This window comes from Mus musculus, chromosome 1 (assembly GCF_000001635.26).
Source record: "Mus musculus strain C57BL/6J chromosome 1, GRCm38.p6 C57BL/6J".
Classification (NCBI taxonomy): Eukaryota; Metazoa; Chordata; class Mammalia; order Rodentia; family Muridae; genus Mus; species Mus musculus.
Genome location: NC_000067.6, coordinates 91,242,010 through 91,265,895, shown reverse-complemented (window position 1 = coordinate 91,265,895; position 23,886 = coordinate 91,242,010). Strand labels below are relative to the sequence as shown.

Below are 23,886 nucleotides of genomic sequence, written 5' to 3'. Positions count from 1 at the left end.
AGAAACCTTGAGAACTGATTTCCTTACTCTTCCTACTCCACCTATCCTGAAGTAGCATGAACTGGCTACCAATGGTTGGCCACTGAAGGCAGACATGGGTTGATGATCAGTAACTCCTTTAATAGCACCTTCATTTGAAAAGTCTGACCAAGGATAGATGCTGCTGCCCCTGTAGACTAGGCACTTGATATAGTCCTAAGGAGGACAGCTGGTAATCTGCTAAACCCGGGGCCCAAGTGGTGTGCATACAAAAACCCATTAGATCCTGACATTGTCTAAGACAGGATTCATGACTCTCCTCCTGCAACTAAGCAATCACACCTCAGTCAAGCTCCACTGGAGTATTACCAAAACCCACTTCAAAGCCCACACTCAGAGCAGGTTGCCATCAGTTTTCCTTGGTGTTGGCTGCTTGGCTTTCAGTCACCTGGACACTGCGTGCCTCACACCTGCTGTACTTTATCTGGCTGCAAGACATAGGCCACATCATCCGAGGGAATGGGAGAGTGCTAACAGACCACAGGACACATCCACAGAAAGACAGATTTGAGCAGATCTTTACACTTGCTGCTTGGAAGCTACATGAACACTGAAGTATGCAGTATTTATTACCTGGGCTTACAGTCAGCTGAAAGCAATGAAGCTTGTTTGGATCAGGAAAATGTACTTTACATGTACCTGCAAAAGAAAAAGCCATTAGGAAGGTCAGGAGTGAGCAGTGTCCACGTGCTGAGCTAACCTCCAAACACCGCTCACAAGCAGTGACCATGGAGTAACCCAAGCTAGGGGTTCTGTTGTCTTTGCCATTCACCCCCTTAGTCTTACCAGTTAACTCCAAATCAAGGTATTTACTTCAATTTTTACATGGTCACTAAAGAGTTCTCTTCTTATAGAATTGTGCTATTTACAATGAAAGAGACTATCCCTCAAAGACATTAAAGTATGTGGGTAAAGGCTAACTAAACATGGAAAAATCAGGAAAAGAAGCACATAGAACTTCTGTTCAAATCAGTCAGAAGCAGAGATCCACACAGACATACACGCCCATCCGAAGTGAAGTTAGAAGTGAGATACTAAGAGTTAGAGGCCACCCAGGATTACCATAACACTGGAGGAAAAGAAATCTCAGAAATCCACCTGCCTCTACCTCCAGAGTGCAGGGTTGCTCATCTTTAACCTCAGCCCCTGGGATGCAAAGGCAGGCAAGACCTCTGAGCTCAAGGCCAACCTAGCCTACGTGAAACACTGTCTCAGGAAGTGGGTTCACAATTTTACTGTTGGTCTTGTTTCATTTTGATGTTTAATGAGCATGTCAGACTAAAACATTGAGATAAAAAACACAGAACAGTTTAAGACTGGTGGGCTTTCTTTTTTAGAGTAGGGGGAAAAACTCCTCAATCTATAGGGGTCAGGAGCAGTTTCTGAAATACACTACCACATTCTTTTTTCTAGAAATAACCTCCTGAATTAGTCTTCCAAGAATATAAAAATTAATAAGACAAGTTTTAAAAATTAACAAAACTACCAAAATCAAATAACTAACCTTAAAGCTCAGGAAAGGATAAGGTTAAAAAAAAAATATATATATATATATACACACAATATATATATATACATATATATATATATACACAAACATATATATACATACATATATAATAAATGTTTTTAACCTATCTACACATGTTTTTAATGTATCCTTATACACACACACAGACACATATATTTTAGTTTTCTCTATATACAATAGCATCTATCTAAGGAAATGTCCATTTTCAGGGAGATGTTAGGGAGATGTTTATGCATGTGCATATACAAAGCTCTGAGGTCATTCCACAGTCTCTAATCATACTGCCAAACAAAAAGCTATCCTTATGGCTCTGTAAATATTTTAGAAATGTTTTAAAGCAGACAGCAAAAGCATAAGCATGTGGTGGCTTGTTTCTTCTTTAGCATGATGATATGCAGAAAACATGGGAAAAAAGAAGCATGTCAAACAGTGGATGCTATCTGATAGCTTAGCCACAGGAGAGGAAAACAGGCTAATGTCTTTTCCAAATCCTACAAGATTCACATCAAACACACATGCTTGCTCTAAGGGGAACTTTCTTCGGTCTCTGATGAAAAGGCACTTTAAACAAACATGTGAGTCAGAGACAGTGGAAAGACTTTATTGGACTAGAACACAGAAAATCACTGCATGATGCTTTTTAGAAGGAAATGCCCTAACACAGGCAGTGAGACAGAGGAGAGCTCACCACCTGGCTTCAGCCCTTTGCCACCTGCCTGTGTCACACCACTCACACGGACTTCCAAAGCATTTTAAAGAACACCCTTTTACTTTTGCTCTCCTCTTTTATTTCCCCACTTAGTGTCTGGAATTGAAAACAGGGCATTATGCATGCTAGGCAAGTACTCTGCTACCGAGCCACCTCCTGAGCTTCAAAACTGACCTTTCAGTAACATTCCCATACAATACCTTCAGTCTTGAATGGAAGCCACTTTGAGGTCAAGCTACAGAATTAGGAGGTTTTAGATGAGAGCCATAGCAGAAATATATTTTCTATCATAACCCACTCTTCCCCCACACAAATGTCAGGCATCAAAAGTAATTGTTCAGCCTGCCCAGGAGGTGCACACCTTTGATCCCAGCACTCACCAGGTAGAGGCTAACAGAGCTATTTGAGGCCAGCCTGGTCTACATAGTAAAGTCCAGGCTAGCCAAGGCTGCATAGTGAATTTTAACAAACAGCTTGTCTGTGCCCTCACTAACTTCACAACCACCCTCGGATTAAAAATGACTTTTAAACCAAATATTACAATAAAAAGCTTAACAACAACAAAGTAAAATAGCCAAAGCTGTCAAGCTCTCTAAAACATGTAAAATATAAAATATTTGGTGAAAAGTGAGTGATAGAAAAGTAGAGCTCTGATACACATTATCCAAGTGCATTTCTCAATGACCAGTGCACTGCTGGGCCCATGTGTGTTTTCAGGAAAGACAGAGTGAGGGAGCACATCTATGGGTGGAGGGCGTGCAGCTGCTTTTTCTCAAACACAAAAACAAAGCAACAATAAACATCTCTTGAACCCAAAGGAAGCACACTAACAACAGGGCTGTGCGCTCCTGACCCCCACTCCTTTCCATTCAGGGAGAAGGTGGAACCGAATCAAGGGACCAATCATGCCTCCGCTACACCTACACAGACAGCATTCCACATGTGCGACTCAGGACTAGACTCTTTCTGTTGTTTGTTGAGACAGGGTGGTTCTCTATCACCCTGTCCTGGAACTCACTGTGTTGACCTACCTAGCCTCAAACTCAGAGATCTGCTTGCCTCTGCCTCTTAAGTGCTGTGGTTAAAGGCGTGTGCCACCGATACCTGGCTAGAACCTCATTTTAGATTTTGCAAAAAACAAACAAACAACCAACTCCCCCCCCCAAAAAAAAACCAAAATGCCTCTTCTTTTACAAAATTAAAATTTATTCTTAATATGCACACAAAATAAGCTTTTGCTATGCAAAATTATTAGAACAAAATGAGTTTTCTTCATGTCATCAGTATATAGTAATGATTTGACAGGCATGCTATACTTACAAGGTAAATTAGCTTCAAGTTCTGCAACCTCTGTAGAAATAGAGAGACTGTGGTTAATAGTAATCTTCATAATATCACCAGTTTTAAATAAGCAATTCCTCCTAGGTTACAGAAGAAAAAAAATAAGCTAGATGAACTGAAACCTGGTCTAGAATTTATATTTTAAGCCTAACTTCACACACACACACACACACACACACACACACACACACACACACCATGCATTTATGTCCTCTCCCATGAGGCCGCAGACCATCTAGTCCACATCCTCAGTTATTTACTGTGTGTTTAAGTCCAGCATCCTTCTGCACATCAAAATTACAGCTCTCCTTCCCCTTATCACACTAACTCTCTCCCATAAGGTATAGACAAACACCATGCCTACTCTCACCACTTCTATCCCACAGAGAATAAGAAGTATTAGAAGGACAGTCAGCTGTTTACAGAAGACTATTATACCAGAAAGGCCCTAGAGATTCCAACAGCAAGGAAACAAACATTAAAACTAATAAATTGAAAACACAAAAACCAATCAATTACATTAATACTGGACTACTTAAAAAAACAAGTAATGCCAAGAATGGCAGTGCACACCTGTAATACCAGTTCTCTATGAACTGAAGGCCATCCAGGTGTTCCAGAGCCATGCTCTTTCTTTAAAAAAAATAAAAGTATATAAAAAACAGAGGGGGAAGGGAGGGAAAGGTTGGGAAGGAAAGAAGAGAGAGAAAAGAAACACAGAGGGCTATAGGTACGTTAGGGAGAAATACTGTTAGGGAGGGCCCATGTTCAGTCTCCAACACTGTACAGAAGAAAGACAAAAAGAAACTAAGAAAGCAATCCCATTTACCAAAAAATATTATTAAGGACTAAATTTAATTACAGAGATGAAAGATTTGTACTCTCAAATTATAAATATGGAGGGCAGAAACTACAGAGTGAATAGAATCCATCACCCAGACTCTCACAGGGCAACCCCATCACAATCTCAGTGGCAGTCTGCACAGAACCATATGAAGATCCGCAGAACACTGAGAATGGACAAAGTTGACAACACTGTTTCTGACTTCAAATTATATTACAGAGATATAGTAATCAAAACAATAATAGTAATATGGGCATAAACACAGGTCAGTCTAGACAGAACAACAGGGAGTCTAGAGCAAACCTAATAAGCACACACAGTCAACTAGCACCCAAGAGTACCAAAAAGACCACACAGGGAAATGAGAGCCTCTTCTGTGGAGAACTAGGTGCCCTTACACAAATTATCAAAATAAATAAAAGGCTCAAATGTAAGCTCTAAAATTCATAAAGGTGGTGGTGGAGTAAATTCCCAAACCTTGCTTTCCCAGTGATTTACATTTTATTTAACTGTTTATTACTTTAAGTATGTGTACTGGAGGGAGTGGTGTGTGCACATGAATGCGAGTGCCTACAAAGGTCAGGGTGTGAGGGTTCCTGCAACAGGGGTTGCAGGCTGCATACAGGGGTATGCTGCCTCATGTGGAGGCTGGGAATCAAACTCAGGTCCCCAGGAAAAGCAGTATGTGCTCTTAACCACTCAGCCATCTCTCCCTGCCCCAGTATGTATATATGTGTGTGTGTGTGTGTGTGTGTATGTACATATATATATATATATATATATATATATATATATATAGTTAAGCAAAAATTAAAAGTGAGACTACATTAAACTAAAATGCTATAGCAAAGAAAAGGTAGTCTATATAGATTGGGGATAAATGTCTGCAAATCATGTAGCTGATAAGCATTTAACATAATAGCCAACACACACACAATTCAACAGGAAAGGAAGGGAGGTAGGGACGAAGGGAGGCAGGAAGATAGATCAATCAATCAATCAATCAGGCAGAGGACCTGAACAGACGTTTCTTCAAAGAGATAAAAGTGACCAACAGTTTTATGAAAAGATATGTAGTGTCACCAAGTATCAAAACAAGATCATGCCTGCTATCTCCAATATTTCCAGTTGGCTACTACTAGAGAGATAAGAGATAAGAAATAGCAACTGATGGTTAGGATACAGAGAAGAGGGAACCCTCACACAATATTATAATATATATTAAATATTACAGAGAGAGAGAGAGAGAGAGAGAGAGATTCCTCCAAAAGCTAAAAAAAGGAAAAATACAAAACAACTACCATATGACCCAGCAATCTTTGTGAATAGACACACTCAAAATAGCACCTTTTAGAGTAGCAGTTCTCAACCCGTGGGTCACAACCTCTTTGAGGGTTGTATATAAGATAGTTACATTATGACTCATAACAGTAGCAAAATTAGTTATGAAGTAGCAAGGAAATAACTTTATGGCTGAAGTCAGCACAACCTGAAGACCCGAATGAGAGGGTGGCAGCATTGGGAAGGTGGAAGAGCACTGCTGTAAAGGAACAACCACCCCATGCTCATTGCCGTTATTTTTCACGATAGCCAAGATATGGAATCGGCCCAAGTATAAACTGAGTAATGAATGAAGAAACTGAGATGTGTAAGAAACACTATTCAGCATTAGCAGAGATGAGCCTGCCATTTGTGACAACGTGATGGAGCAAAGGACATCATGCTACGGAAATAAGCCCGACAGAGAAGGAACAAACTGAATACCCAGAAACCAAATGGTGACAAGGGATGAGGGCAATGACAAAGGGTACAAAGTAACAGTACATAGTAATAATACAAAGTACATTACTTAGCTCAGCTAAGTAATGTATGCTATTGTGACCACATAGGAAATGTATATGAATTCACTTGGTTAGTATTGTTTTACTATGTACACACCATATGGATATATAAAATCATAATCACAAGTAAAATGTTGTGTGTAGGGGGCAACAGGGGGGACACAGGATATGATACAATAAATAGGCCAGTAAAGCTGTCTTCACCTTGGACAGAGAGTAACACACTACCAGGCTCTACCCAAAGGCTCTGTCATTTCATACATAATTCTAATACCTGAAGCCCAAGGGTCTCCAAACCCTGAGCCCCAGCTCCCACTCCTACTGATGCCTTCAGCATTCAGCAAGTCTTCCACACTTCTCTTAATGATTCTTTTAATAATCTGGGTTCTGCAGCTAATCCTTGAAATCCAGTAGCTACAGAGATTCCAAAACCCTGAATGCCCTGGTCCACACTCACTCCCTCCAGTACCATAAAAAAAAAAAAAAAAAAAACCCTAAATTAGTGTTATTCTCTAACTCTTGTTCTGTGTGGCCTGCTACAATAAAAATATTTTACACACATTGATGGTCTGTACACAGACACTAATTTTTTTTATATAATTTTGAAGGCTGCCTGGCCAAGACCAAGGCACCAGCAGATTCTGAATCTGGTGAGGACTCAGAGCTCTTATAGATAACAATTTCCTGCTGTGTGTTCAAACCATAGGAGAGACGAGGAAGCTATCTGGGATCTCTTATTAGTGCACTAACTCCACTTCTACCATCATGAATTACCCTCCAAAGGCAATTACCTCCTAATACCACCCAGGTGTTTAGATTTGAGCATACAAATTTGGAGGACAGTCTTTCAGACTGTTTAAGACCACTGCCTGTGAAAATATGATCTAATAACATTATATACATACACAAAGGTCATAAAAAGTTCTAACTTTACATGACAGTCAATAATTTAAATTTAAAGGTTTGCTTGTAAACGTCATGTTCAGTGTAACTCGCCCAAGAAAGGAAGACAAGGACTGAGGGAAGCCCCAAACACAGCCTGCTGACTACACCAGGAATCCTATCAAGACTTCTTGGTTTCAACTGTCAGAGCAAGCAAGGAATAGAAGATGATAGGCACTTTGTCTAGCCCAGTGCAGAACCTAAAACACCTGGTCAAATCTGCACAGTGCTCCTATAGGAGAGTTGTCAACCATGGCAAGTGGTTTCTCAATCCTTCAAATGACTGCATACCAACGCTAACATCAGTAATGACAATCTTAGTGTAAACACAAATGAATCTAAGCCAAAGTAGCCAGTCAGTGACTTGGCAAGCCTGAGGGCCTCTGACAAAGCAACACAACTCAAGCCTAACTAACACTGACTTCCCCACAAAATTAATAAAAAGTGACAAGTATTTTTAAACTGCTAAAGGCTTGCTTTCACAAGACAACAATGCCTCTTTTGCTAGGTGGCCTAGCAATTCTGGGAGGCACCTGCACCTTGCATAACTCAGTGGCTACATAACTTCCTTCTGAGAAATTAAATTCTTTTCCTTTCTAAATAAGGATCAAACCACAGTCCACTGGAAGCTTAAGCACAACCAGATTACAACATCTACACAGTTACCACAATGATCCCCACACCTCACAAATTCATCTCCTCTTGTTTAGGCAGCTCACAATACCTGGCTCTGTGTCCTTCTGATCTGCTACTGCATCTGCATACCCTTCATAGACATCAGCCCCTCTAGAAAGCAGTGACACAACTAGCTCAAAGGTGTTTTAGTACCACTCTAAAATGCAAACTACAATCCCAAAAAAGCAGCTTCCTCTAACAAGAGTCAAGGATCACGGAGTGTAGCCCAGGACCTCATGTCACCTACTTTTGAGCACAGAAAATATGAAGGTGAGTGTCTGTCTATGGCTTCTAGAGGCCCTCTTTCCCCATAAGGCTGTTTGGTGTACTTACGGTGACTGTCCAAGCTCCCCAAACAATCTCACTGGTGTTTAACTTTCAACAGAACACATAAGGCTGTGTTTGGTCAACATCTGACTCCCTACTTGACTTAGCAGGACTTGCTAGACTACCCCTCAGATTCATGTGCTGTCAAATGCTGTGAGAGCACTGGCAGTGTGGCAAGTCGGCCTAGCGTGGGAGACACCTTGGTAGAGAGTAAAGACCCAACCACACATGAACACACAATCCCTCACAGTCTTAAGGTGATTGGCTAGGGCTCAAGGAAGACAGGAGGGGGCACCCAGCCTTTCTTGTTCTGCTTCTGCGCTCCTAGAACCCGCTAGTTATCGCCAGTAAGTGGCAAGACCCCATGAGCATCTCCCCATCAATAAAAGCACTCATTTTTTGGCCTGTTAGTGTCTGTAATCTTTTCCTTAGCTCTTTGGGATGCCAGTATAGATGAGACTTCTGCCCTAGATGCTATCACTGGGGCTCTGGACACATGGTCTTTGCTCTAGACTTTTATGGCTGTACAGCCAAGCTAGATACCTTCCAACACAACTCCCACCTGACTAAAAGCAGGACAGGAAGGACTGAGCCTTTGGCAGCCTGATGACAGCTCTAAGAACTGAGCAGAGGCTATACTAGGGCATTCTCCTCAAAGTGAGCTCATCCCTCAGCCGCCTGCTTCCTTCACCTCCCTCCACTGTATTCTCTCAAGATAGTTTTTAATTGCTCTGCATCACAGACTCCCTGCCTCTCCCTTTCGGAATGTAGCTTGCAGTAATAAGTCCTAGATACAGTCACACAATTTCCTGTAATGTGCCCATATCCATGAAAGACATCTTCACACGAGCCTACTTTATTGCCCAGGCCAATAATCCCAATTATAGCAATCTTGTTAAACTCAGACTCTTTCAAAGTCCCTAAAGAGATTTTTGTCTGGAAAGTTTTTCACCATGATCACCCAGTAGCTATCTGAAAGCTTCCAGGTTGAGTCCCTAGGCACAGATTTGGTGGAGACCTCTGCCCGAACTCTTTTCTATTAACTTGCATTTCTGCTCTTACATGTTGAATCTGTTCTCCTAGAGCCTGCTTCACCCCTAAGATGTGGGTCTGGCCATCCTGCTGCAACTACTTCAGGCTTCTTAGCCCAAGTCTCTCAGCTTGTCAGGTAGAAAATGAAGCTCCTGCCTGGCAAGACTTTAAAAGTAAACCAAGAATTACCCCTGAAGTACCTGCTATGACACAAAATTCCTGCTATGGTCTGAAGGTGCCCAAACTTCTTATTAAAACCTGATGCCCAATGCAGTAGTTTTAAGAGGTGGAGTCTTTGGGAGGTGATTAAGTCATGAGGGCTCTGTTCACATTCAATTTTTGTCTCTTCCTTCCAAAACGACCAGTGATCCTTTCCTCCTAGGATACAACAATGGAGGCTTCACCTTGGAAGCAGATTACCCTGGCACATGTGAGGGAAGTGGCCTTATCAACCCTGCTTTCTTTCTTTTTTCTTTTTCTTTCCTTACTTTTCCTTTCTTTTTTTTTTTTTTTTTTTTTTTTTTTTTTTTTTGAGACAGGTTTCTCTGTGTAGCCCTGACTATCCTGGAGCTCACTCTGTAGACCAGAGCCAGCCTAGAATTCAGAGATTGGCCTGCCTCTACCTCATGAATGCTGGGGAATCCTACTTCCTTTCTTTCTTTTTAAAAGATTTGTTTGTTTATTTAATGTTCATTGGTGTTTTGCCTTTATGTACATACATCTTCATGAGGGTATTGGATCCCCTGGAACTGGAGTTATAGACAGTTGTGAATTGTTATGTGGTTGCTCTTAACCACTAAGCCATCTCTCAAGGCCCCAAATTCTGCACTCTTAACCTTAATCTTCTACACTGCAGATCCTGAGAAAGATACTCCTATTGTTTACAATTGTCTAGTCATAGTAGACAATGTCTAACTTGGGACTTGGCCCAAAGTGCTTGGTGCACCAAGGCTGTTATTAAACATGAGGGTGGCAATATAAAGGGACAGCTTATTCTCAGCTGATACCCCTAGACTGCTCTAAGCGCTGCAACTACACCCCAAAACTCCTCCGCCTGGCTTTCCTAACTCTAGGCTGCCTCTACAGGCGGAACCTCAAGAATTCTGAAAAATCAAATGCCATTAGGTTCATTCAAGTGAGGTTTTCCAGGCCTACCCTCTGAAGTTTATGATCTAGGTTGTTCTGAACTTACAGATAAGAACAAGATGTGAACAATAATTTTACTTTTAACCAACCATCCATAAATTTGTCAAGATTTAAGCTAATTCAAGATTTAAGTACAGAAAGTATATAGAAGACCCTATTAAATCTGCACAAACCCACTGCCTTCAACCTCTACCTCTACATATACATGCTTCCACATATGTACATCCTTGCCCCCATCCCATGCACATAAGAACATGCATGCCACATATATATGCCTATGCACACAAAAGGGAACACCCTTTATCAAACATACTTTTCCCTTACAAACATGGAGAGTTAATAAGACCTTAGGAGAATTTTAATCATAATTCTATGAATCCTAATAACAAAATTATAATATATAACATTATATCATTAACAGTTCATATATTTGTGTGTGTGTGTGCTTGCGCAATATGTGACATAATTCTTTGAAGACACCAGATTTTCACAGGATTTTTCCTTAGGCTATGTCCCACATGAAACAAAAGAATCCTAAGAGTCCCTGTTCCAGGCTGGAAAATACTGCTGTGCATCCTACAGGAAAGGGGAGAGCAGAGGAAAATAACAGCAGCACCCATGTGCCTCAGTCCTGCCAATTCCAACTGTCTTACTCTTTCCACAACACAGAATAGCATAGCAGAGCCAAAAAAAAATTGGTGGTGTGTCTGACACCACAGTTCTAACACCATATCCTTGCTATTACAATCCTGCCTGGTATAATAAATCCTTCCACTCTAAGTGACAATCACACTTTTTTTTTTTTAAAGACAGGATCTCTTCATTCTACACTCTGGTTGTCCTGGAACTCACTGTGTAGACCAGGCTGGCCTTGAACTCACAAAAATCAACCTGCCTCTGCCGGAGAGTGCTGGGCTTTAAGGTGTGCACTACGACGCCTAGCTGATCATACTTTACAGTCATTTCAAACAAGTACTCCCATTCAACAGACTACTGCATCCATCCATCCCAAGGAGCCTCCACACAAGCTTCATTTGTTACAGGTATAAACACAGCTCCCATGGCTGATGATTACCTTTAACAAGCAACTTGTCTCTCACAGAAACCCTCCGGGTAGAGTCAGATGTGGAGGCTGATGTCCGGGATCCTTTGAGACCATCATCCCGCTTCAACTTGCTTGCCAGCGTTAGCATTCCTGCCACCTTTCTTCTGGAAGACAGGCAAGAGCAGGGTTAAGGGCCATGTCTCCAGACACTAGACAAGAGAAATATACAGGTGTTTTTACTTTAGGGTCTCTAAAATTAGTTTTTAAAAAGTCTCCATATATTAACAAAACTAGATTTCTTCATAGGAATCTGAGTAAGTGATGTGATTCTTTTAAGTTTAGGGGAGCCGTAAGTTTCATACTCACTAGGTACAGTATATGCTAGTTCAATCACAAGCAAGCCCCACCCGGTCCCATGCTTCCCAACAGGCACTCATTCACTAACCCCACTGGTTTCAAATGAGCTGAGTCCCCACAACAACAGGGCCAGGTGTGGCCTGGGTGTACAAGTCTCTAGGGCAGAAGGGACATATGATGCTTGCTTTCCTTCTCCCTCAGAGGAAAAGGAAAGTAGAAATTAGAGCAAATTAGAATACCCCAAACTGGACTCTTCCCGGGTTGCTTCCAGACCGTGTGAGTTTCAGGCTCTCAGGCTGTAACCTCCCTGGGAAGGACAGCAAAATAGAAAGGCAGGTGAGGTAATGCTCCCGGCTGCCTGCAAAAAGGACTGCTACTCACCCTGTAAGCCTTCAACTGTTTATTCTAACAGCAGCATTAGAGCAACAGAGCTGTTGGGCAGAAGGTACAGGCACTTCCCATGCACTGTTCTCTCCATTCTCATTATCAGCATTCCCTACAAGGTTTTATTTGTTCTAACTGATGGGCCCTAGTGAAGGCATTATCACTCAAAGTACAATTTACATTAGGATGTCAGCAATCCCTACCTCCACAATCTGCCTTCTGCTTTTATTACACACCTCCATCAGTCAGACACTCCTCATACCAACACTCCAGCAAGAGTAAATAGTTCAATATTTATATAATTTCTTTTCTTGTTTTAAAAGCATTTCCTTTACATACAGATCTGATAATTTCTCAAACAAAATTTAAAACTTACAGATGAAAAGTTTTACCTGAGAGGTCAAACTTGAGGCTAATACCATGAACACAAGAATATTCCTCTCTTCAGAATTAAAAAAAAAAAACCCTCAAATGCAACTCTTCTGTCTAGTTTCTCATGCCACCTTCTGTACACAGTATCCCTAGGGAAGGGTAGATTTCACTTTGTACCACATATCACAAAAACAAGAAAGTGAATATGATCTTCCAAACTATACATGACCCTGCCACACTAAGGACTCGTTACACTGGGCACAGTGGCACACACCTATAACATCAGTATTTGGTGGGGGTGGGGGGCCGCTAAGGAAGGAGGACTGGGCTACAAAGTCTAGCCTGGGCTACAAAGGAAGATCATGTATCAAAAAAGCAAAATAACAAAACCAAAAAAGTAGCACTTGTCTAAATGCACCAAATAATTCTTATATTGCATGTTAGTATGCATAAGCTCACAGTACTGAAATCTGGGAAAGATTCCTAACACTAATACACACAGGCAGGCAGGCATGAACACACTCACACCCTGGAACAGGCCTGGAGGGTGAATGTCCAAGACACAAGAAGCACTCACCACAAAAAAAAAAAAAAACCAAAAACAAAACAAAACTAGTTTTCCTTTAGATGTGTTGTAAGTATGGTCATGGCGTAGCCTATACGAAACACTGATCAGTCATGAAGTGATGGGGCATTCAGTCCTACTCTATAGTGGCTTCTCCTCAGGGGCATCTATATGAAAAGATGAGCCTAGTCAGAACACAAGCATCCTCAAGTCTTCACTAAGTCACTTCCCCCAAAGGGGCTTCAGCCCACAAGCTATCAAAACAGCAGAACATATGTAACAATGCTTTCCTGTCTTGGTTGCCACCTAGAATGATCCTGTCAGAAATTCCTCAAACAGGATCATGAGGTAGTGCTTTCTACCTTGGCCAAGTCTAAGTCCACTGTTACATGCTCAGACCTTGGGACATCAGGGGTGTCTGACAATGGTCCAAGATAACAACCCGACGTACCACTGGGACAGAGGTGTATGTTCCACATGAGGGCCATCAGGTTTTCACCTTTGATATCAGTAAGGCAGATGGTGAAAAGGAAAACGGAAAGGCATTCAGAGTTTGGCAGGCAGTCCCCTAGTGGTCACAACAGAGCTGCTCCTCACCCTATGGACCTGCACTGTGCTGCTCAGACCTGCCATGGCTGCCCACCGGCTCTCTTAATGCTCTCCACTGCTCTTCTACACTGGGCTTTATCGGAGGCAGAGGATGGGCGTACCCTGCTCTACTCTTCGAGGTGTAGATCCTAGCTTGTAATCTTCAGTAAGCTGTAGGCTTTTCCAATAGAACATGTTGTGCAAAGACTGTGCAGAGTAGAAAACAACACGAGTGGTGTCTCCACAGAAAACCCAACACGCATATTCTAAGGCAGGTAAGACTAGAGTATCCACCTATTTTTCTATCATCTGTATCACTTTCACTAGCATGGGAGGGAATAAACCAAAGTCTCCATTTGGAAATGTCCCCACAATCAGAAAATTAAATCTCCACAAAGGGATCAAACAAAAAAAAAATTACTCAAACTATCAAAAGGGTAGAAGCTGCCTCAGAATTCTCGTTCCCTCCTCAACACGTCCCACCTCTGGAAAACCCCACTTTGACCCAAACTTCCCTTTGCTCGAAAATCACACTGTGACTAAGGCAGTATTTTGGGAACCGATCAGCTATTCTGAACAGCATGCTCAGTTTCCAACTCCACAAGTTGTATTTGGCCCAGTTAGTTCCTCCTCTGGGTGGGACCAACTTTTAGGGCATCCAAAGAGGACTGCAACTTGTTATTTACCAGTCTCATCAAGTCATGTTTATTCAGCATTCCTATGTGCTGTGCTGAAATCAGGCTGGTGTGACCTATGCAGGGCCAGTTGGCTCACAGTGAGGCTAACTCCTCACTGACAGCTCCAATCTAAGCCATTTAAGAGAACTAGGGGCCACTAGGGCCGTTTAACCTTCCAAGCTGAAAGAAACAGATCGGGACTTAAACCGTACAGCATGAGTGTCCAAGGGTATCTAACCTGCCAGGCTTACTGACTGACCACTTCTGGAGCTCATCTTTGATTTTGGGTACTGAATATCAAGTTAATTTTGTCCAGGTACTCCTGTTAATTCTGTTCCTGAAGCTCCCCACAATCACTATCCTTAATTTCCTATGACTCTGCCTACTGCCCAGCTCCCCACATTCGGCCCAAACAGCTAGGAAGCCTCGGCACCAGGCCCAGCCACCTCACTGTTTTTCAACACCACCCTGCTCATTTCTGGAACCTTCGGTTCAATCTGATAACCAGGTCTTGGGATGCCCTCTTTCCCTTCACCGCCAAGCCCGACTAGGTTCTTAAGGAGAGCAGATTTTTACCCACAGGCCAAGAGCCCCTCCGGGAAGCCTTCCCCAGCAACTCCAACCCACCGGCAGCGCCGAGGAGTGGGTCCAATGCCCACCGGAGACGGAGGAAACTGAGCCGGCCGAGGAGAAGGCCACACCCCGGGTGACACGCCGCGGAACCGGGTCAGGGACCGAACCGGGCCAGGCGGGCCGGCCGCCCCTCCTCCCCGCCGTCGCCGTGGCGGGCCGCGTCCACCTCCCGCTTCCCTTCAGGGGCAGCGGCCTCCCCGCCGCGGCCTCGGCCTCGGCCTCCCGGACGGCCCGAGCTCCGCACCGTGACCTTGCGGGCGGCGGCACGGGGTCCGCCTCGGCCCGGCCCTCTAGAGCCGCCGGGGCTCGCTGCCCGCCCAGCGCTTCCCGTCAGCCGCCGACCTCGCGGTCCGGCCTGGCGCTCGGCGACAGGAGCCTCGGCCTCAGTCCAGCCCGCGCGACCAGCTTACCTGAGCACCGCGAGTCAGGCGAGGCGAGCCGGCACCCAAAACCATGCCCGGCGGAGCAGCGGCACTGAGTCGCGCTGGCCTTCACAGCCGCACCGGCTCCCGGCGGCGAGACCGGAAGTGGCGGGGCGGGGACTGCGCCGTGACCGCAGTGGGCACTTTAAAAAAAAAATTCAAAGCTACAAAAGAACTTTATTGGCAGCTCCACTCGTGGACAGTCACAGGACATACACAGGTCAACTAGTCGGCCCTCGTTCATTGGTGAAGAGCACGGCCTGAGGGTGGGCCATGTGTCAAGACCTTTGCTGATTGGTCACCGAAGCGCAAGCATCCCCGACCGCCTAGCGGCCTTCCGGTTTGTTTCCATTCATTTAGCGGCTTGCTTCCCTAGGAATATCGTACTAGTGCAGTGCCTGCTGGTGGAGCTAAGTTCCTGTGCCCGGCACCATTCCTGAACGCAAAGAATCCGACCGGTTTGCAGCTGCGTTAAGGCCATGGGATAGTTAGAGGTGGCTGCTGGGTGTGAGGACACTCTTCCTGCTCCTTATTTTTTTAATTTCTCATATTCCTATATGCACTTTTAAAAATCTACTTCAGGCCGGGAGTTCCGGCGCATACCTCAGTCCCGGCGCTCAGAGACAAGAGGAAGGCCTGGTCTACATAGTGAATTCCAGGACAGCCAGAGATATGTAGAGAGACCCTACCTCCTGAGGCCTTGGGGTTCCATGTGCAGCATCCTACTTGCAGCTCGTGTGGTATGCATTCTCAGTCCCTGTGGGACTGGAGATAGCCTACTTTGGGAGAGAATTCGGCAAGACTCCTAGAGAGGTAGGGCCTTGGAAAGAGGATATTTTCTGTGGAAAAGAACAAGGAGCGTCAGGTTTCCAGTGATTTTCTTAGCAATTCTGGGGAATGAATCTCAGGAGGTCTCACATGCAAAGCACTACCTTTGAGCTACCCGCCCCCTCCCCCCGCCTCCCCCCCCCCCCCGTCTCCCCCCTCCCCCCACACCCTAGACCCTAAGATTTCTTTTGAAATGAGGCACTTGGGTTCAGGGAGTAAAGCGTTTGTCAGCATGAGGACCTGTTTCCAAACTCGGGAAGATGTGAGGCAGAGGAGTCCTCAGATTAGGACCAAGTACCCTGACTTCCATTGAGGGGAAGAGATCCCCCGCAGAGCTGGGTTGCACATAGGAGTTGGAGGCCAGCCTAGATAACATAGAGTTCCAAACAAGCCAAGGTTACTCAATGAGATCCTGTAAACACAAACAAACAAAAAAGTGGAAGAAAGTTATCCTTTGACCACCCCATGTGGCACATGGCTACACACGCTCAAGCTTCCATCAGATACACACTCCTGCACAGATAGAAAGGGTAAAAGGCAGCCAGGCCTAGTGGTACACGGCTTTAATTCTAGCATTTGGGGAAGCAGAGGCAGACCTGCCAGACTGGTCTACATAGTGAATTCCTGGGCAACCTGAGCTACATAGTGAGATCCTGTCTCAATAAACAAACAAATAAGGCTTTTGATCTAAGGGAGGTTGCAAACACAGAAGAGATGGTACTGGTATTAATCAGCGTCCTCTAGAGTCACAGAGCTTATGGAATGTCTCTCTATATTAAGGGATTTTCATTGTGATCCAGATCAGAAACTTGTGTCTTCCAGCCTTAACATCTGGATCACGGGTGTGTCCTCCAATTTTGATTGTAGTTCATTCCAGATATAGTCAAGTTGATAACCAGGAATAGCCATTATAGTACTCAAGTGAACTCTTTATGACAAGCTGCCTCATTCTTTCAGGAAAACACCTTTGCTCAGCTAACGCTTGTCTTGTTTTCCTAAGCTTAAACAGCACTTTCTTACGGCTCCTCACCCCGGCACCCCCTCTTGCTCTCCCCGCTCTTCTTTGGACCCATGGCAGGTGTTCAGAACCAGTGTTATTGGGCAAGTACTGCATGAGTTTGTGCAAAGTTCTGGTGAGAAAAGATAAGGGCTTGAAGAGGCAGATACAGCTGGAACAGCTGAACCAATACGCCTGACTCTCAACATTGCAAAGAGATGAGTCACTTCTAGGTCCATTTCATAAGGGAGCCTCATGTGTTCACCTAAGACTTACCAAGAGCCTACTGGTTTATATAGTCCTCACAACAGCCCTAGTTAACAGTTTTCTGTTAGCTCCAGCTTTCAGGAAGCACAGAAGTATTTTGCCCAGCATGACTGAACTTGAATGTGAATCCAGCCCATCTGTCTCTGGCATTCAGTCCCAGAGACAGGCTACTAATGAACAGCAAGGAAAGAGACAAATGACTCTTAGAGACAGATTGAATGGATCTCTGTGGGTTCAAGGGCAGTCTGGTCTACAGAGTGAGTTCCAGGACATCAAGGGGGGTACACAGAGAAACCCTGTCTCAAAACAAAACAAGCAAAGAAACAAACAAAACAAATAAGAAACCAAAAAAGCAAGCAAACAAACAAAAAAACCCAAAGCAACAATGTCAACAACCCCATCAGCAGCAGCATAACAGCCATGCCACCTTTCACAGTTTAGCTCTCTCACTCTCTCACACAGTTTAGTGAAGGACTTCTGTTTCTTAGGGGTGGGGAGTGACTAGCAGACTGCTTTAAAAGCATGCTTGTCAAGCTGGGCGTGGTGGCATATGCCTTTAATCCCACTTGGGATTAAAGCACTTGGGAGGCAGAGGCAGGTGGATTTCTGAGTTCAAGGCCAGCCTGGTCTACAAAGTGAGTTCCAGGACAGCCAGGGCTATACAGAGAAACCCTGTCTCGAAAAACCAAAAAAAAAAAAAAAAAAAAAAAAAAAAAAAAGCATGCTCGTCATATACTCTGGATCCTTGGGATATGTTGGTTTACTGGAGAAATGGGCTTTGCAAATTTGAATAAATTGAGGCCCCTGAATTGGGTTTGTCTTGAATTTTTCAAGTGAGTCTACTGTAACTTCAAAGGTCCTCATGTGACAGAGGCTGTCAGTCAGGGCAGCAGGGGGAGATGTGAAGATGTAAGCATAGTTGTTGCGGTAATTCTCCAGCCCAAATAACACCCGGCAATGAAAACATGACTCAATTAATATGAATACATGCTGTGTGCCTAGATTGAGCAGATCTAGCGCTACACTACCATCTTCCACACCTACGAGACCCCTTAGAACTTGCGGTTTCTCCAGGCTTCCGCTTCACTTTTCTTCTTCTTCTTCTTCTTCCTCCTCCTCCTCTTCATCCTTTCCCTCTCTCCCAACCTTCTGCTCCACCTTCCCTTTATCTGCCCAATCGTCAGCTCTCCCTTATTTTACAAATTAAGGGAGGAAGCAGGTTTACATGAAATCACTTGGTTACTGATCCTTGTTCACAACCCCTCCCAGGAGAACAGAATTAACATCAAATATAATCAGCCCCAGGGCTATCTGCAACACAGAGTTGAGCAATTTAAGGGGCATAAGAAGGACACATGCTCCACTAGGTTCATAGCAGCCTTATTTATAATAGCCAGAAGCTAGAAAGAACCCAGATGCCCCTCAACAGAGGAATAGATACAGAAAATAAAATAAAATTAAATTAAAAAAAGAAAAAAATATATACATTTACTTCTCAGTGTTATGCTTTTAGCCTACACCCTGTCTTAGTCAGGGTTTCTATTCCTGCACAAACATCATGACCAAGAAGCAAGCTGGGGAGGAAAGGGTTTATTCGGCTTACACTTCCATACTGCTGTTCATCACCAAGGAAGTCAGAACTGGAACTCAAGCAGGTCAGGAAGCAGGAGCTGATGCAGAGGCCATGGAGGGATGTTCTTTACTGGCTTGCCTCCCCTGGCTTGCTCAGCCTGCTCTCTTATAGAACCCAAGACTACCAGCCCAGAGATGGTCCCACCCACAAGGGGCCTTTCCCCCTTGATCACTAATTGAGAAAATGCCTTACAGTTGGATCTCATGAAGGCATTTCCTCAACTGAAGCTCCTTTTTCTCTGTGATAGGTAGCTTCTAGAAGCTAAATCAGAAGGAACTTGGCTCTCGGATGCTGTGGCCTGAGTTGTGTGTTCTCCAAACACTGAAGTTCCAACTCCATATCCTCATAATAACGGGACTTTGTGTGGGATTTCCTTTGAACACAGGGCCTTTGGGGTTGAGATGGGAGGTAAATACTTCCATGAACAAAATAGGAACATGAATTCTCATCCCTGGTTCTGAGTATTTGAAACTCTCCCAGATGTATCTACATAGTCTACATCTCTATGTAACCTCTAGGGGTCTTCCACTGTCACTGGGGATGGAGGGACTGAGGAGAAGGGACAACTCAGATACAGCAATCCCTCCCTAACTAAAGCTGCACAAGCAGGACTGACATTAGGGTGCAGCTCAGGTGGCATCCATGAAGAGGAGCAGCCACCACTCAGACCAATGTGCTGGCATCAGGAGACTCAGCACAACCACCTAGAAAGTTGCTATCAGCTTCCTGATGCTGTGAGCCAAATGGTAGAAGGAGAGAACTGACCACCAAAAGTTGTCTTTTCACCTCTACACTCAAACTGTGGCATGCACATGTATCCACACCTATACACATTAAATAAATAGCTAGGCCGTGGCAGCCCACACCTTTAGTCTCAGCACTTGGGAAGGAGAGGCAGGCGGATCTCTCTGAGTTCTGAGGCCAGCCTGTTTTACAGAGCAAATTCCAGGACAGCCAGGGCTACACAGTGAAACCCTGCCTTGAAAAACCCTAACTAATGAACTAACTAACTTAATTAATTAAAAGGGGTGGGCGAGATGATTTTAGAGCTAAAGGTACTTGCCACCAAGCATGATGATCTGAGTTTGATTCCCAGGCCACACATGGTGGGAGGAGAGAGCTGACCCCTACAAGAGAGAACTGACCTCCACACACACACACACACACACACACACATACACACACACACACACACACACCATGTACATGCCTGGGCACGGGGGTGGGGGCAGACAGACAGACAGACCCCCTTTGAAACTTTGGTCTAGGCAGGGAAACCACAGCAGGAAGATCGAGTTGTGTAACATGGAGACTTGGAAGGCCCTCAGGGAACACTGGGCATGGCTCACTAAGCGACCGTGAGTTTGCCTGTGGGAATGATTGAAGCACTACAGAGCCCTGTGCTTCAATCACTATGCAGACTGTGTGGAGCCACAAAATTGCTTATTAAAGTTAACAGCGCCATTCACCTTGCATAGAGTCAGTGACTGCAACCTAAAAAAGACAAATTATTTTTAAAATTATTTTTATTTTTAATCACGTGTAGGTGTGCATGTGTCTGCGAGTGGCTATGTTCACATGAGGTCAGGAGCCCATGGAGGCCAGAGGCATTTGATCTATAATTTCCTGGAACTGGAGTTACAGACAGTTGTGTGCTGCCTGACATGGGTCCAGGAACCAAAGCTGGGTTCTCTGAAAGAACAGCAAGTGCTCTTAGCCGCCTCCTTCTCTTCCTCCTCTTCCTCCTCCTCCTCCTCCTCCTCTTCTTCCTCTTCTTCCTCTTCTTCCTCTTCCCCCTCTACTTCTTCCCCTCTCCCTTCCTCCTCATCCTCTTCTTCCTCTTCTTCATCTTTCCCCCTCTACTTCTTCCCCCTCTCCCCTCCTCCTCCTCTCCCTTCTTCCTCCTCTTCTTCTTTTTCATGACAGGGTTTCTCCTGGCTATCCCAGAAGCTCGGTAAGACTAGGCTAGCCTGGAACTCAGAAATCTGCCTGCCTTTGCTTCTGGATTGGTAGGATTAAATTGGTAGGCATTCACCATACCTGGCTTTTTCTTTCTTTTTTAACTAATTTTTTTATATTGTCTTTATAATGACAATTGTGTTTCTTTTAAAACAGGACTAGAGATCGGTTGTAGCAGGATAGATACACCTTGAGTTGCAGCATTCAAGAGGTAGAGGCAGAGGCAGAGGCAGAGGCAGAGGCAGGTGGATCTCTGTGAGTTCAAGATCAGCATGACCTAACAAAATAATAAACAAGCAAATAAACAATAAATAAAATAAGACTGGGCTGAAGCCATAACTTGGTGGTGGGGCATTTTTTCTGGCTTGGAAGAGGCCTTGGGTTCAAACTGAAACAAAAAAGATCAATCTTTATTCTGGAGCACAGTTCTCATGTCAAAAAACTAGAATTTCAGTGTGTGACGTGTGACTTTACTTGAAAGGCTGAAACAGGAGGTTTGCTGATTGTTTAAAGTTAGCCCAGGCTACATAGAGTGAGACCTTGTTTCCTTAAAGGAAGGAAGGCCTGAGAGATAGTTCAGTTGGTGAAGTATTTGTCTTGCCAGCATGAGGGTAAATGTTCCAGAATCTGAGAGACAGAAAGAGAGAGAGAGACAGAGAGAGACAGAGAGAGGCAGAGAGAGGCAGAAGCAGAGAGAGGCAGAGAGAGAGAGACAGAGACAGAGAGACAGAGACAGAGACAGAGAGAGGCAGAAGCAGAGAGAGGCAGAGAGAGAGAGAGACAGAGAGAGAGAGAGACAGAGGCAGAGAGAGGCAGAGGCAGAGAGAGGCAGAGGCAGAGAGAGGCAGAGGCAGAGAGAGAGAAACAGACAGAGACAGAGACAGAGAGAGATCGCACCATATATGCAAACACCCTCTTATAATCCTATCTCTGGGATAGCCATTAAAGAATCTGACAAAAAAAAAAAAAAAAAAAAGACAGTTCCTGAGGAATGATGAAACCCAGTGCTTCCTCTGGGCCCACATGCATGCATGCATACATATGTAGGAGGCATGAGAACCTGTGTGGGTATTTCACAGAAACCTCTCGAAAAGATCAAGGATACCAAAGGTCCTGGGGTAGGCATGCTTTAGCCCTCTCCCGTGAACGTTGGTATCAGTTCATTTTCTGAGGCCTCAGTAGGGACCCCCAGAATGGAGGCATGCCAGATTAGCCTTTCCAGGTGGGCTCACTGCAGGGTGTGCTCCTTGCTGCCTCTGTGTAGACACATTTCTAACCCAGCTCCAGCTACCCTTTGTATGGAGAAGCATCACTCAGACAGAAAATAGAAGCTTGTACAGACATTCTCTTCAGCAGTCCTTGACAAGAAATCACACCAAACCTCTGCAGAATCAAGAGAGAAATGCTATCCAGGGATCCAGAATGCAAAAACAAGAAAAAGAACATGAAAAAAATATATTGTTTAAAAAATTTTAAATGTTATAATTATTATCATTGCTGCTGTTACTATAATTGAGTCATAGTCTTAACAGTCTCTGGATCCAAAAGACTCCTGAGTTCTCAGATTTTTGTATGTGTCACTATATCCTGCTCAGAATTGCACTTATGCCAAGAGATACAACAAAATACAAAATGACTCTATTACTTGCTTAGGAGCCTTCTTAAAACTGGACATTTGTATAAAAATTAGCCATGGAACACATTAAAAGTACAGTTTTGTTATTTTCTTTTATTTAGGTTATGTTTTGTTTGTTGTTTGTTTGATTTGTTGGTTTCTTTGGATTAGGAACTGATATATGTGTCTAGATGAGAAAATAGGAAGATTGGAAGATTGCATTTTTCTAAATATCCACCGGATTAGATTTTTAAATGCAAGTACTATTCATGAAGAAATGTGATGAGAACACTATCTAAAGAAATTAACATGTGGAGAGGGAAGACTCAGATGGCAATAGAAAATAATAGAAGTGTAAATTACTGTTAACAAGATAATTCAAATACAAAATTCACATGTAAAACTGCCAATAGAGCAATATGAAAAAAAAAAGGAAAAGAAAGCCATATATATGTATAGACAGTCAAACCCTAACCAAAATAGTCCTCAGAGGAAGATTAAGGATGTTTGTATACCCTAAGAATCATGGCCTCACAATGATATTCTCAGAGTATGCCAAGAGGGAATCCTTCTAAGATCCCTATTGCTGTAATTACTACTTTGTTACCTAAACCTAGCAAACACTTAAAGAATATAGAATTATTAACCAATGTTATCATGACAACAAACTTAAAATATATTAGCTGTGATGTACCCAAAAAACCAGAGAGTATCAATAGTGGCTGAGTAAATACAACATGTTCTGTGTAATTCTTTTAAGAGTGCTGGTGTGATCTAATATGAAAATGCATCAATGTACCTCATTATACATAAGAGGATCAAATATGAAAACAGCAGAAATGTGAAAATATTTCACAAATGATTTAACTAAATATATGCTAATACAATATGATTAAATGTAAGTATTGACTCCAAATTGATGTTTCTCTTTTTACACATTTATTTTTTGTTTACATATTATATCCAGACTGCAGTTTGCCCTCCCTTCCCTCTTCCCAGTTTTTCCCCTGACTTGCCCCTGCGTCCACTTCTCCTCAATTCCCTTCTAAAAAGGACAGGCCTCCCAAGGATAGCTACCAAATATGCAATATCAGTTTGCAATATGATTAGGTACCCC

The 23,886-nt window shown here is 43.6% G+C and overlaps 1 protein-coding gene across 10 annotated transcripts in view; it reads right to left on the bottom strand.

Moving 5' to 3' along the window:
- Positions 1 to 16,206, bottom strand: part of Ube2f (ubiquitin-conjugating enzyme E2F (putative)) — a 36,832-nt gene extending 20,626 nt beyond the window's left edge. For 2 of the 10 annotated variants that reach the window (NR_149825.1, NM_026454.4), the window contains exons 1-4: positions 15,459 to 15,592; positions 11,503 to 11,636; positions 3,600 to 3,629; positions 613 to 678 (exon numbers count right to left, since the gene is read on the bottom strand). Coding sequence is in view for 9 of the 10 variants with exons in the window: in NM_026454.4 (NP_080730.1) it covers positions 613 to 678; positions 3,600 to 3,629; positions 11,503 to 11,620 (214 nt within the window). In the remaining variant the exon portion in view is untranslated. Of the gene's footprint in view, positions 1 to 612; positions 679 to 3,599; positions 3,630 to 11,502; positions 11,682 to 12,068; positions 12,137 to 15,042; positions 15,421 to 15,458; positions 15,614 to 16,159 lie in introns of those variants that run through there. The other 8 variants (NM_001355761.1, XM_011248067.3, NM_001355764.1 and 5 more) reach the window with 8 other exon arrangements.
- Between the last annotated feature and the right edge of the window lie 7,680 nt (positions 16,207 to 23,886).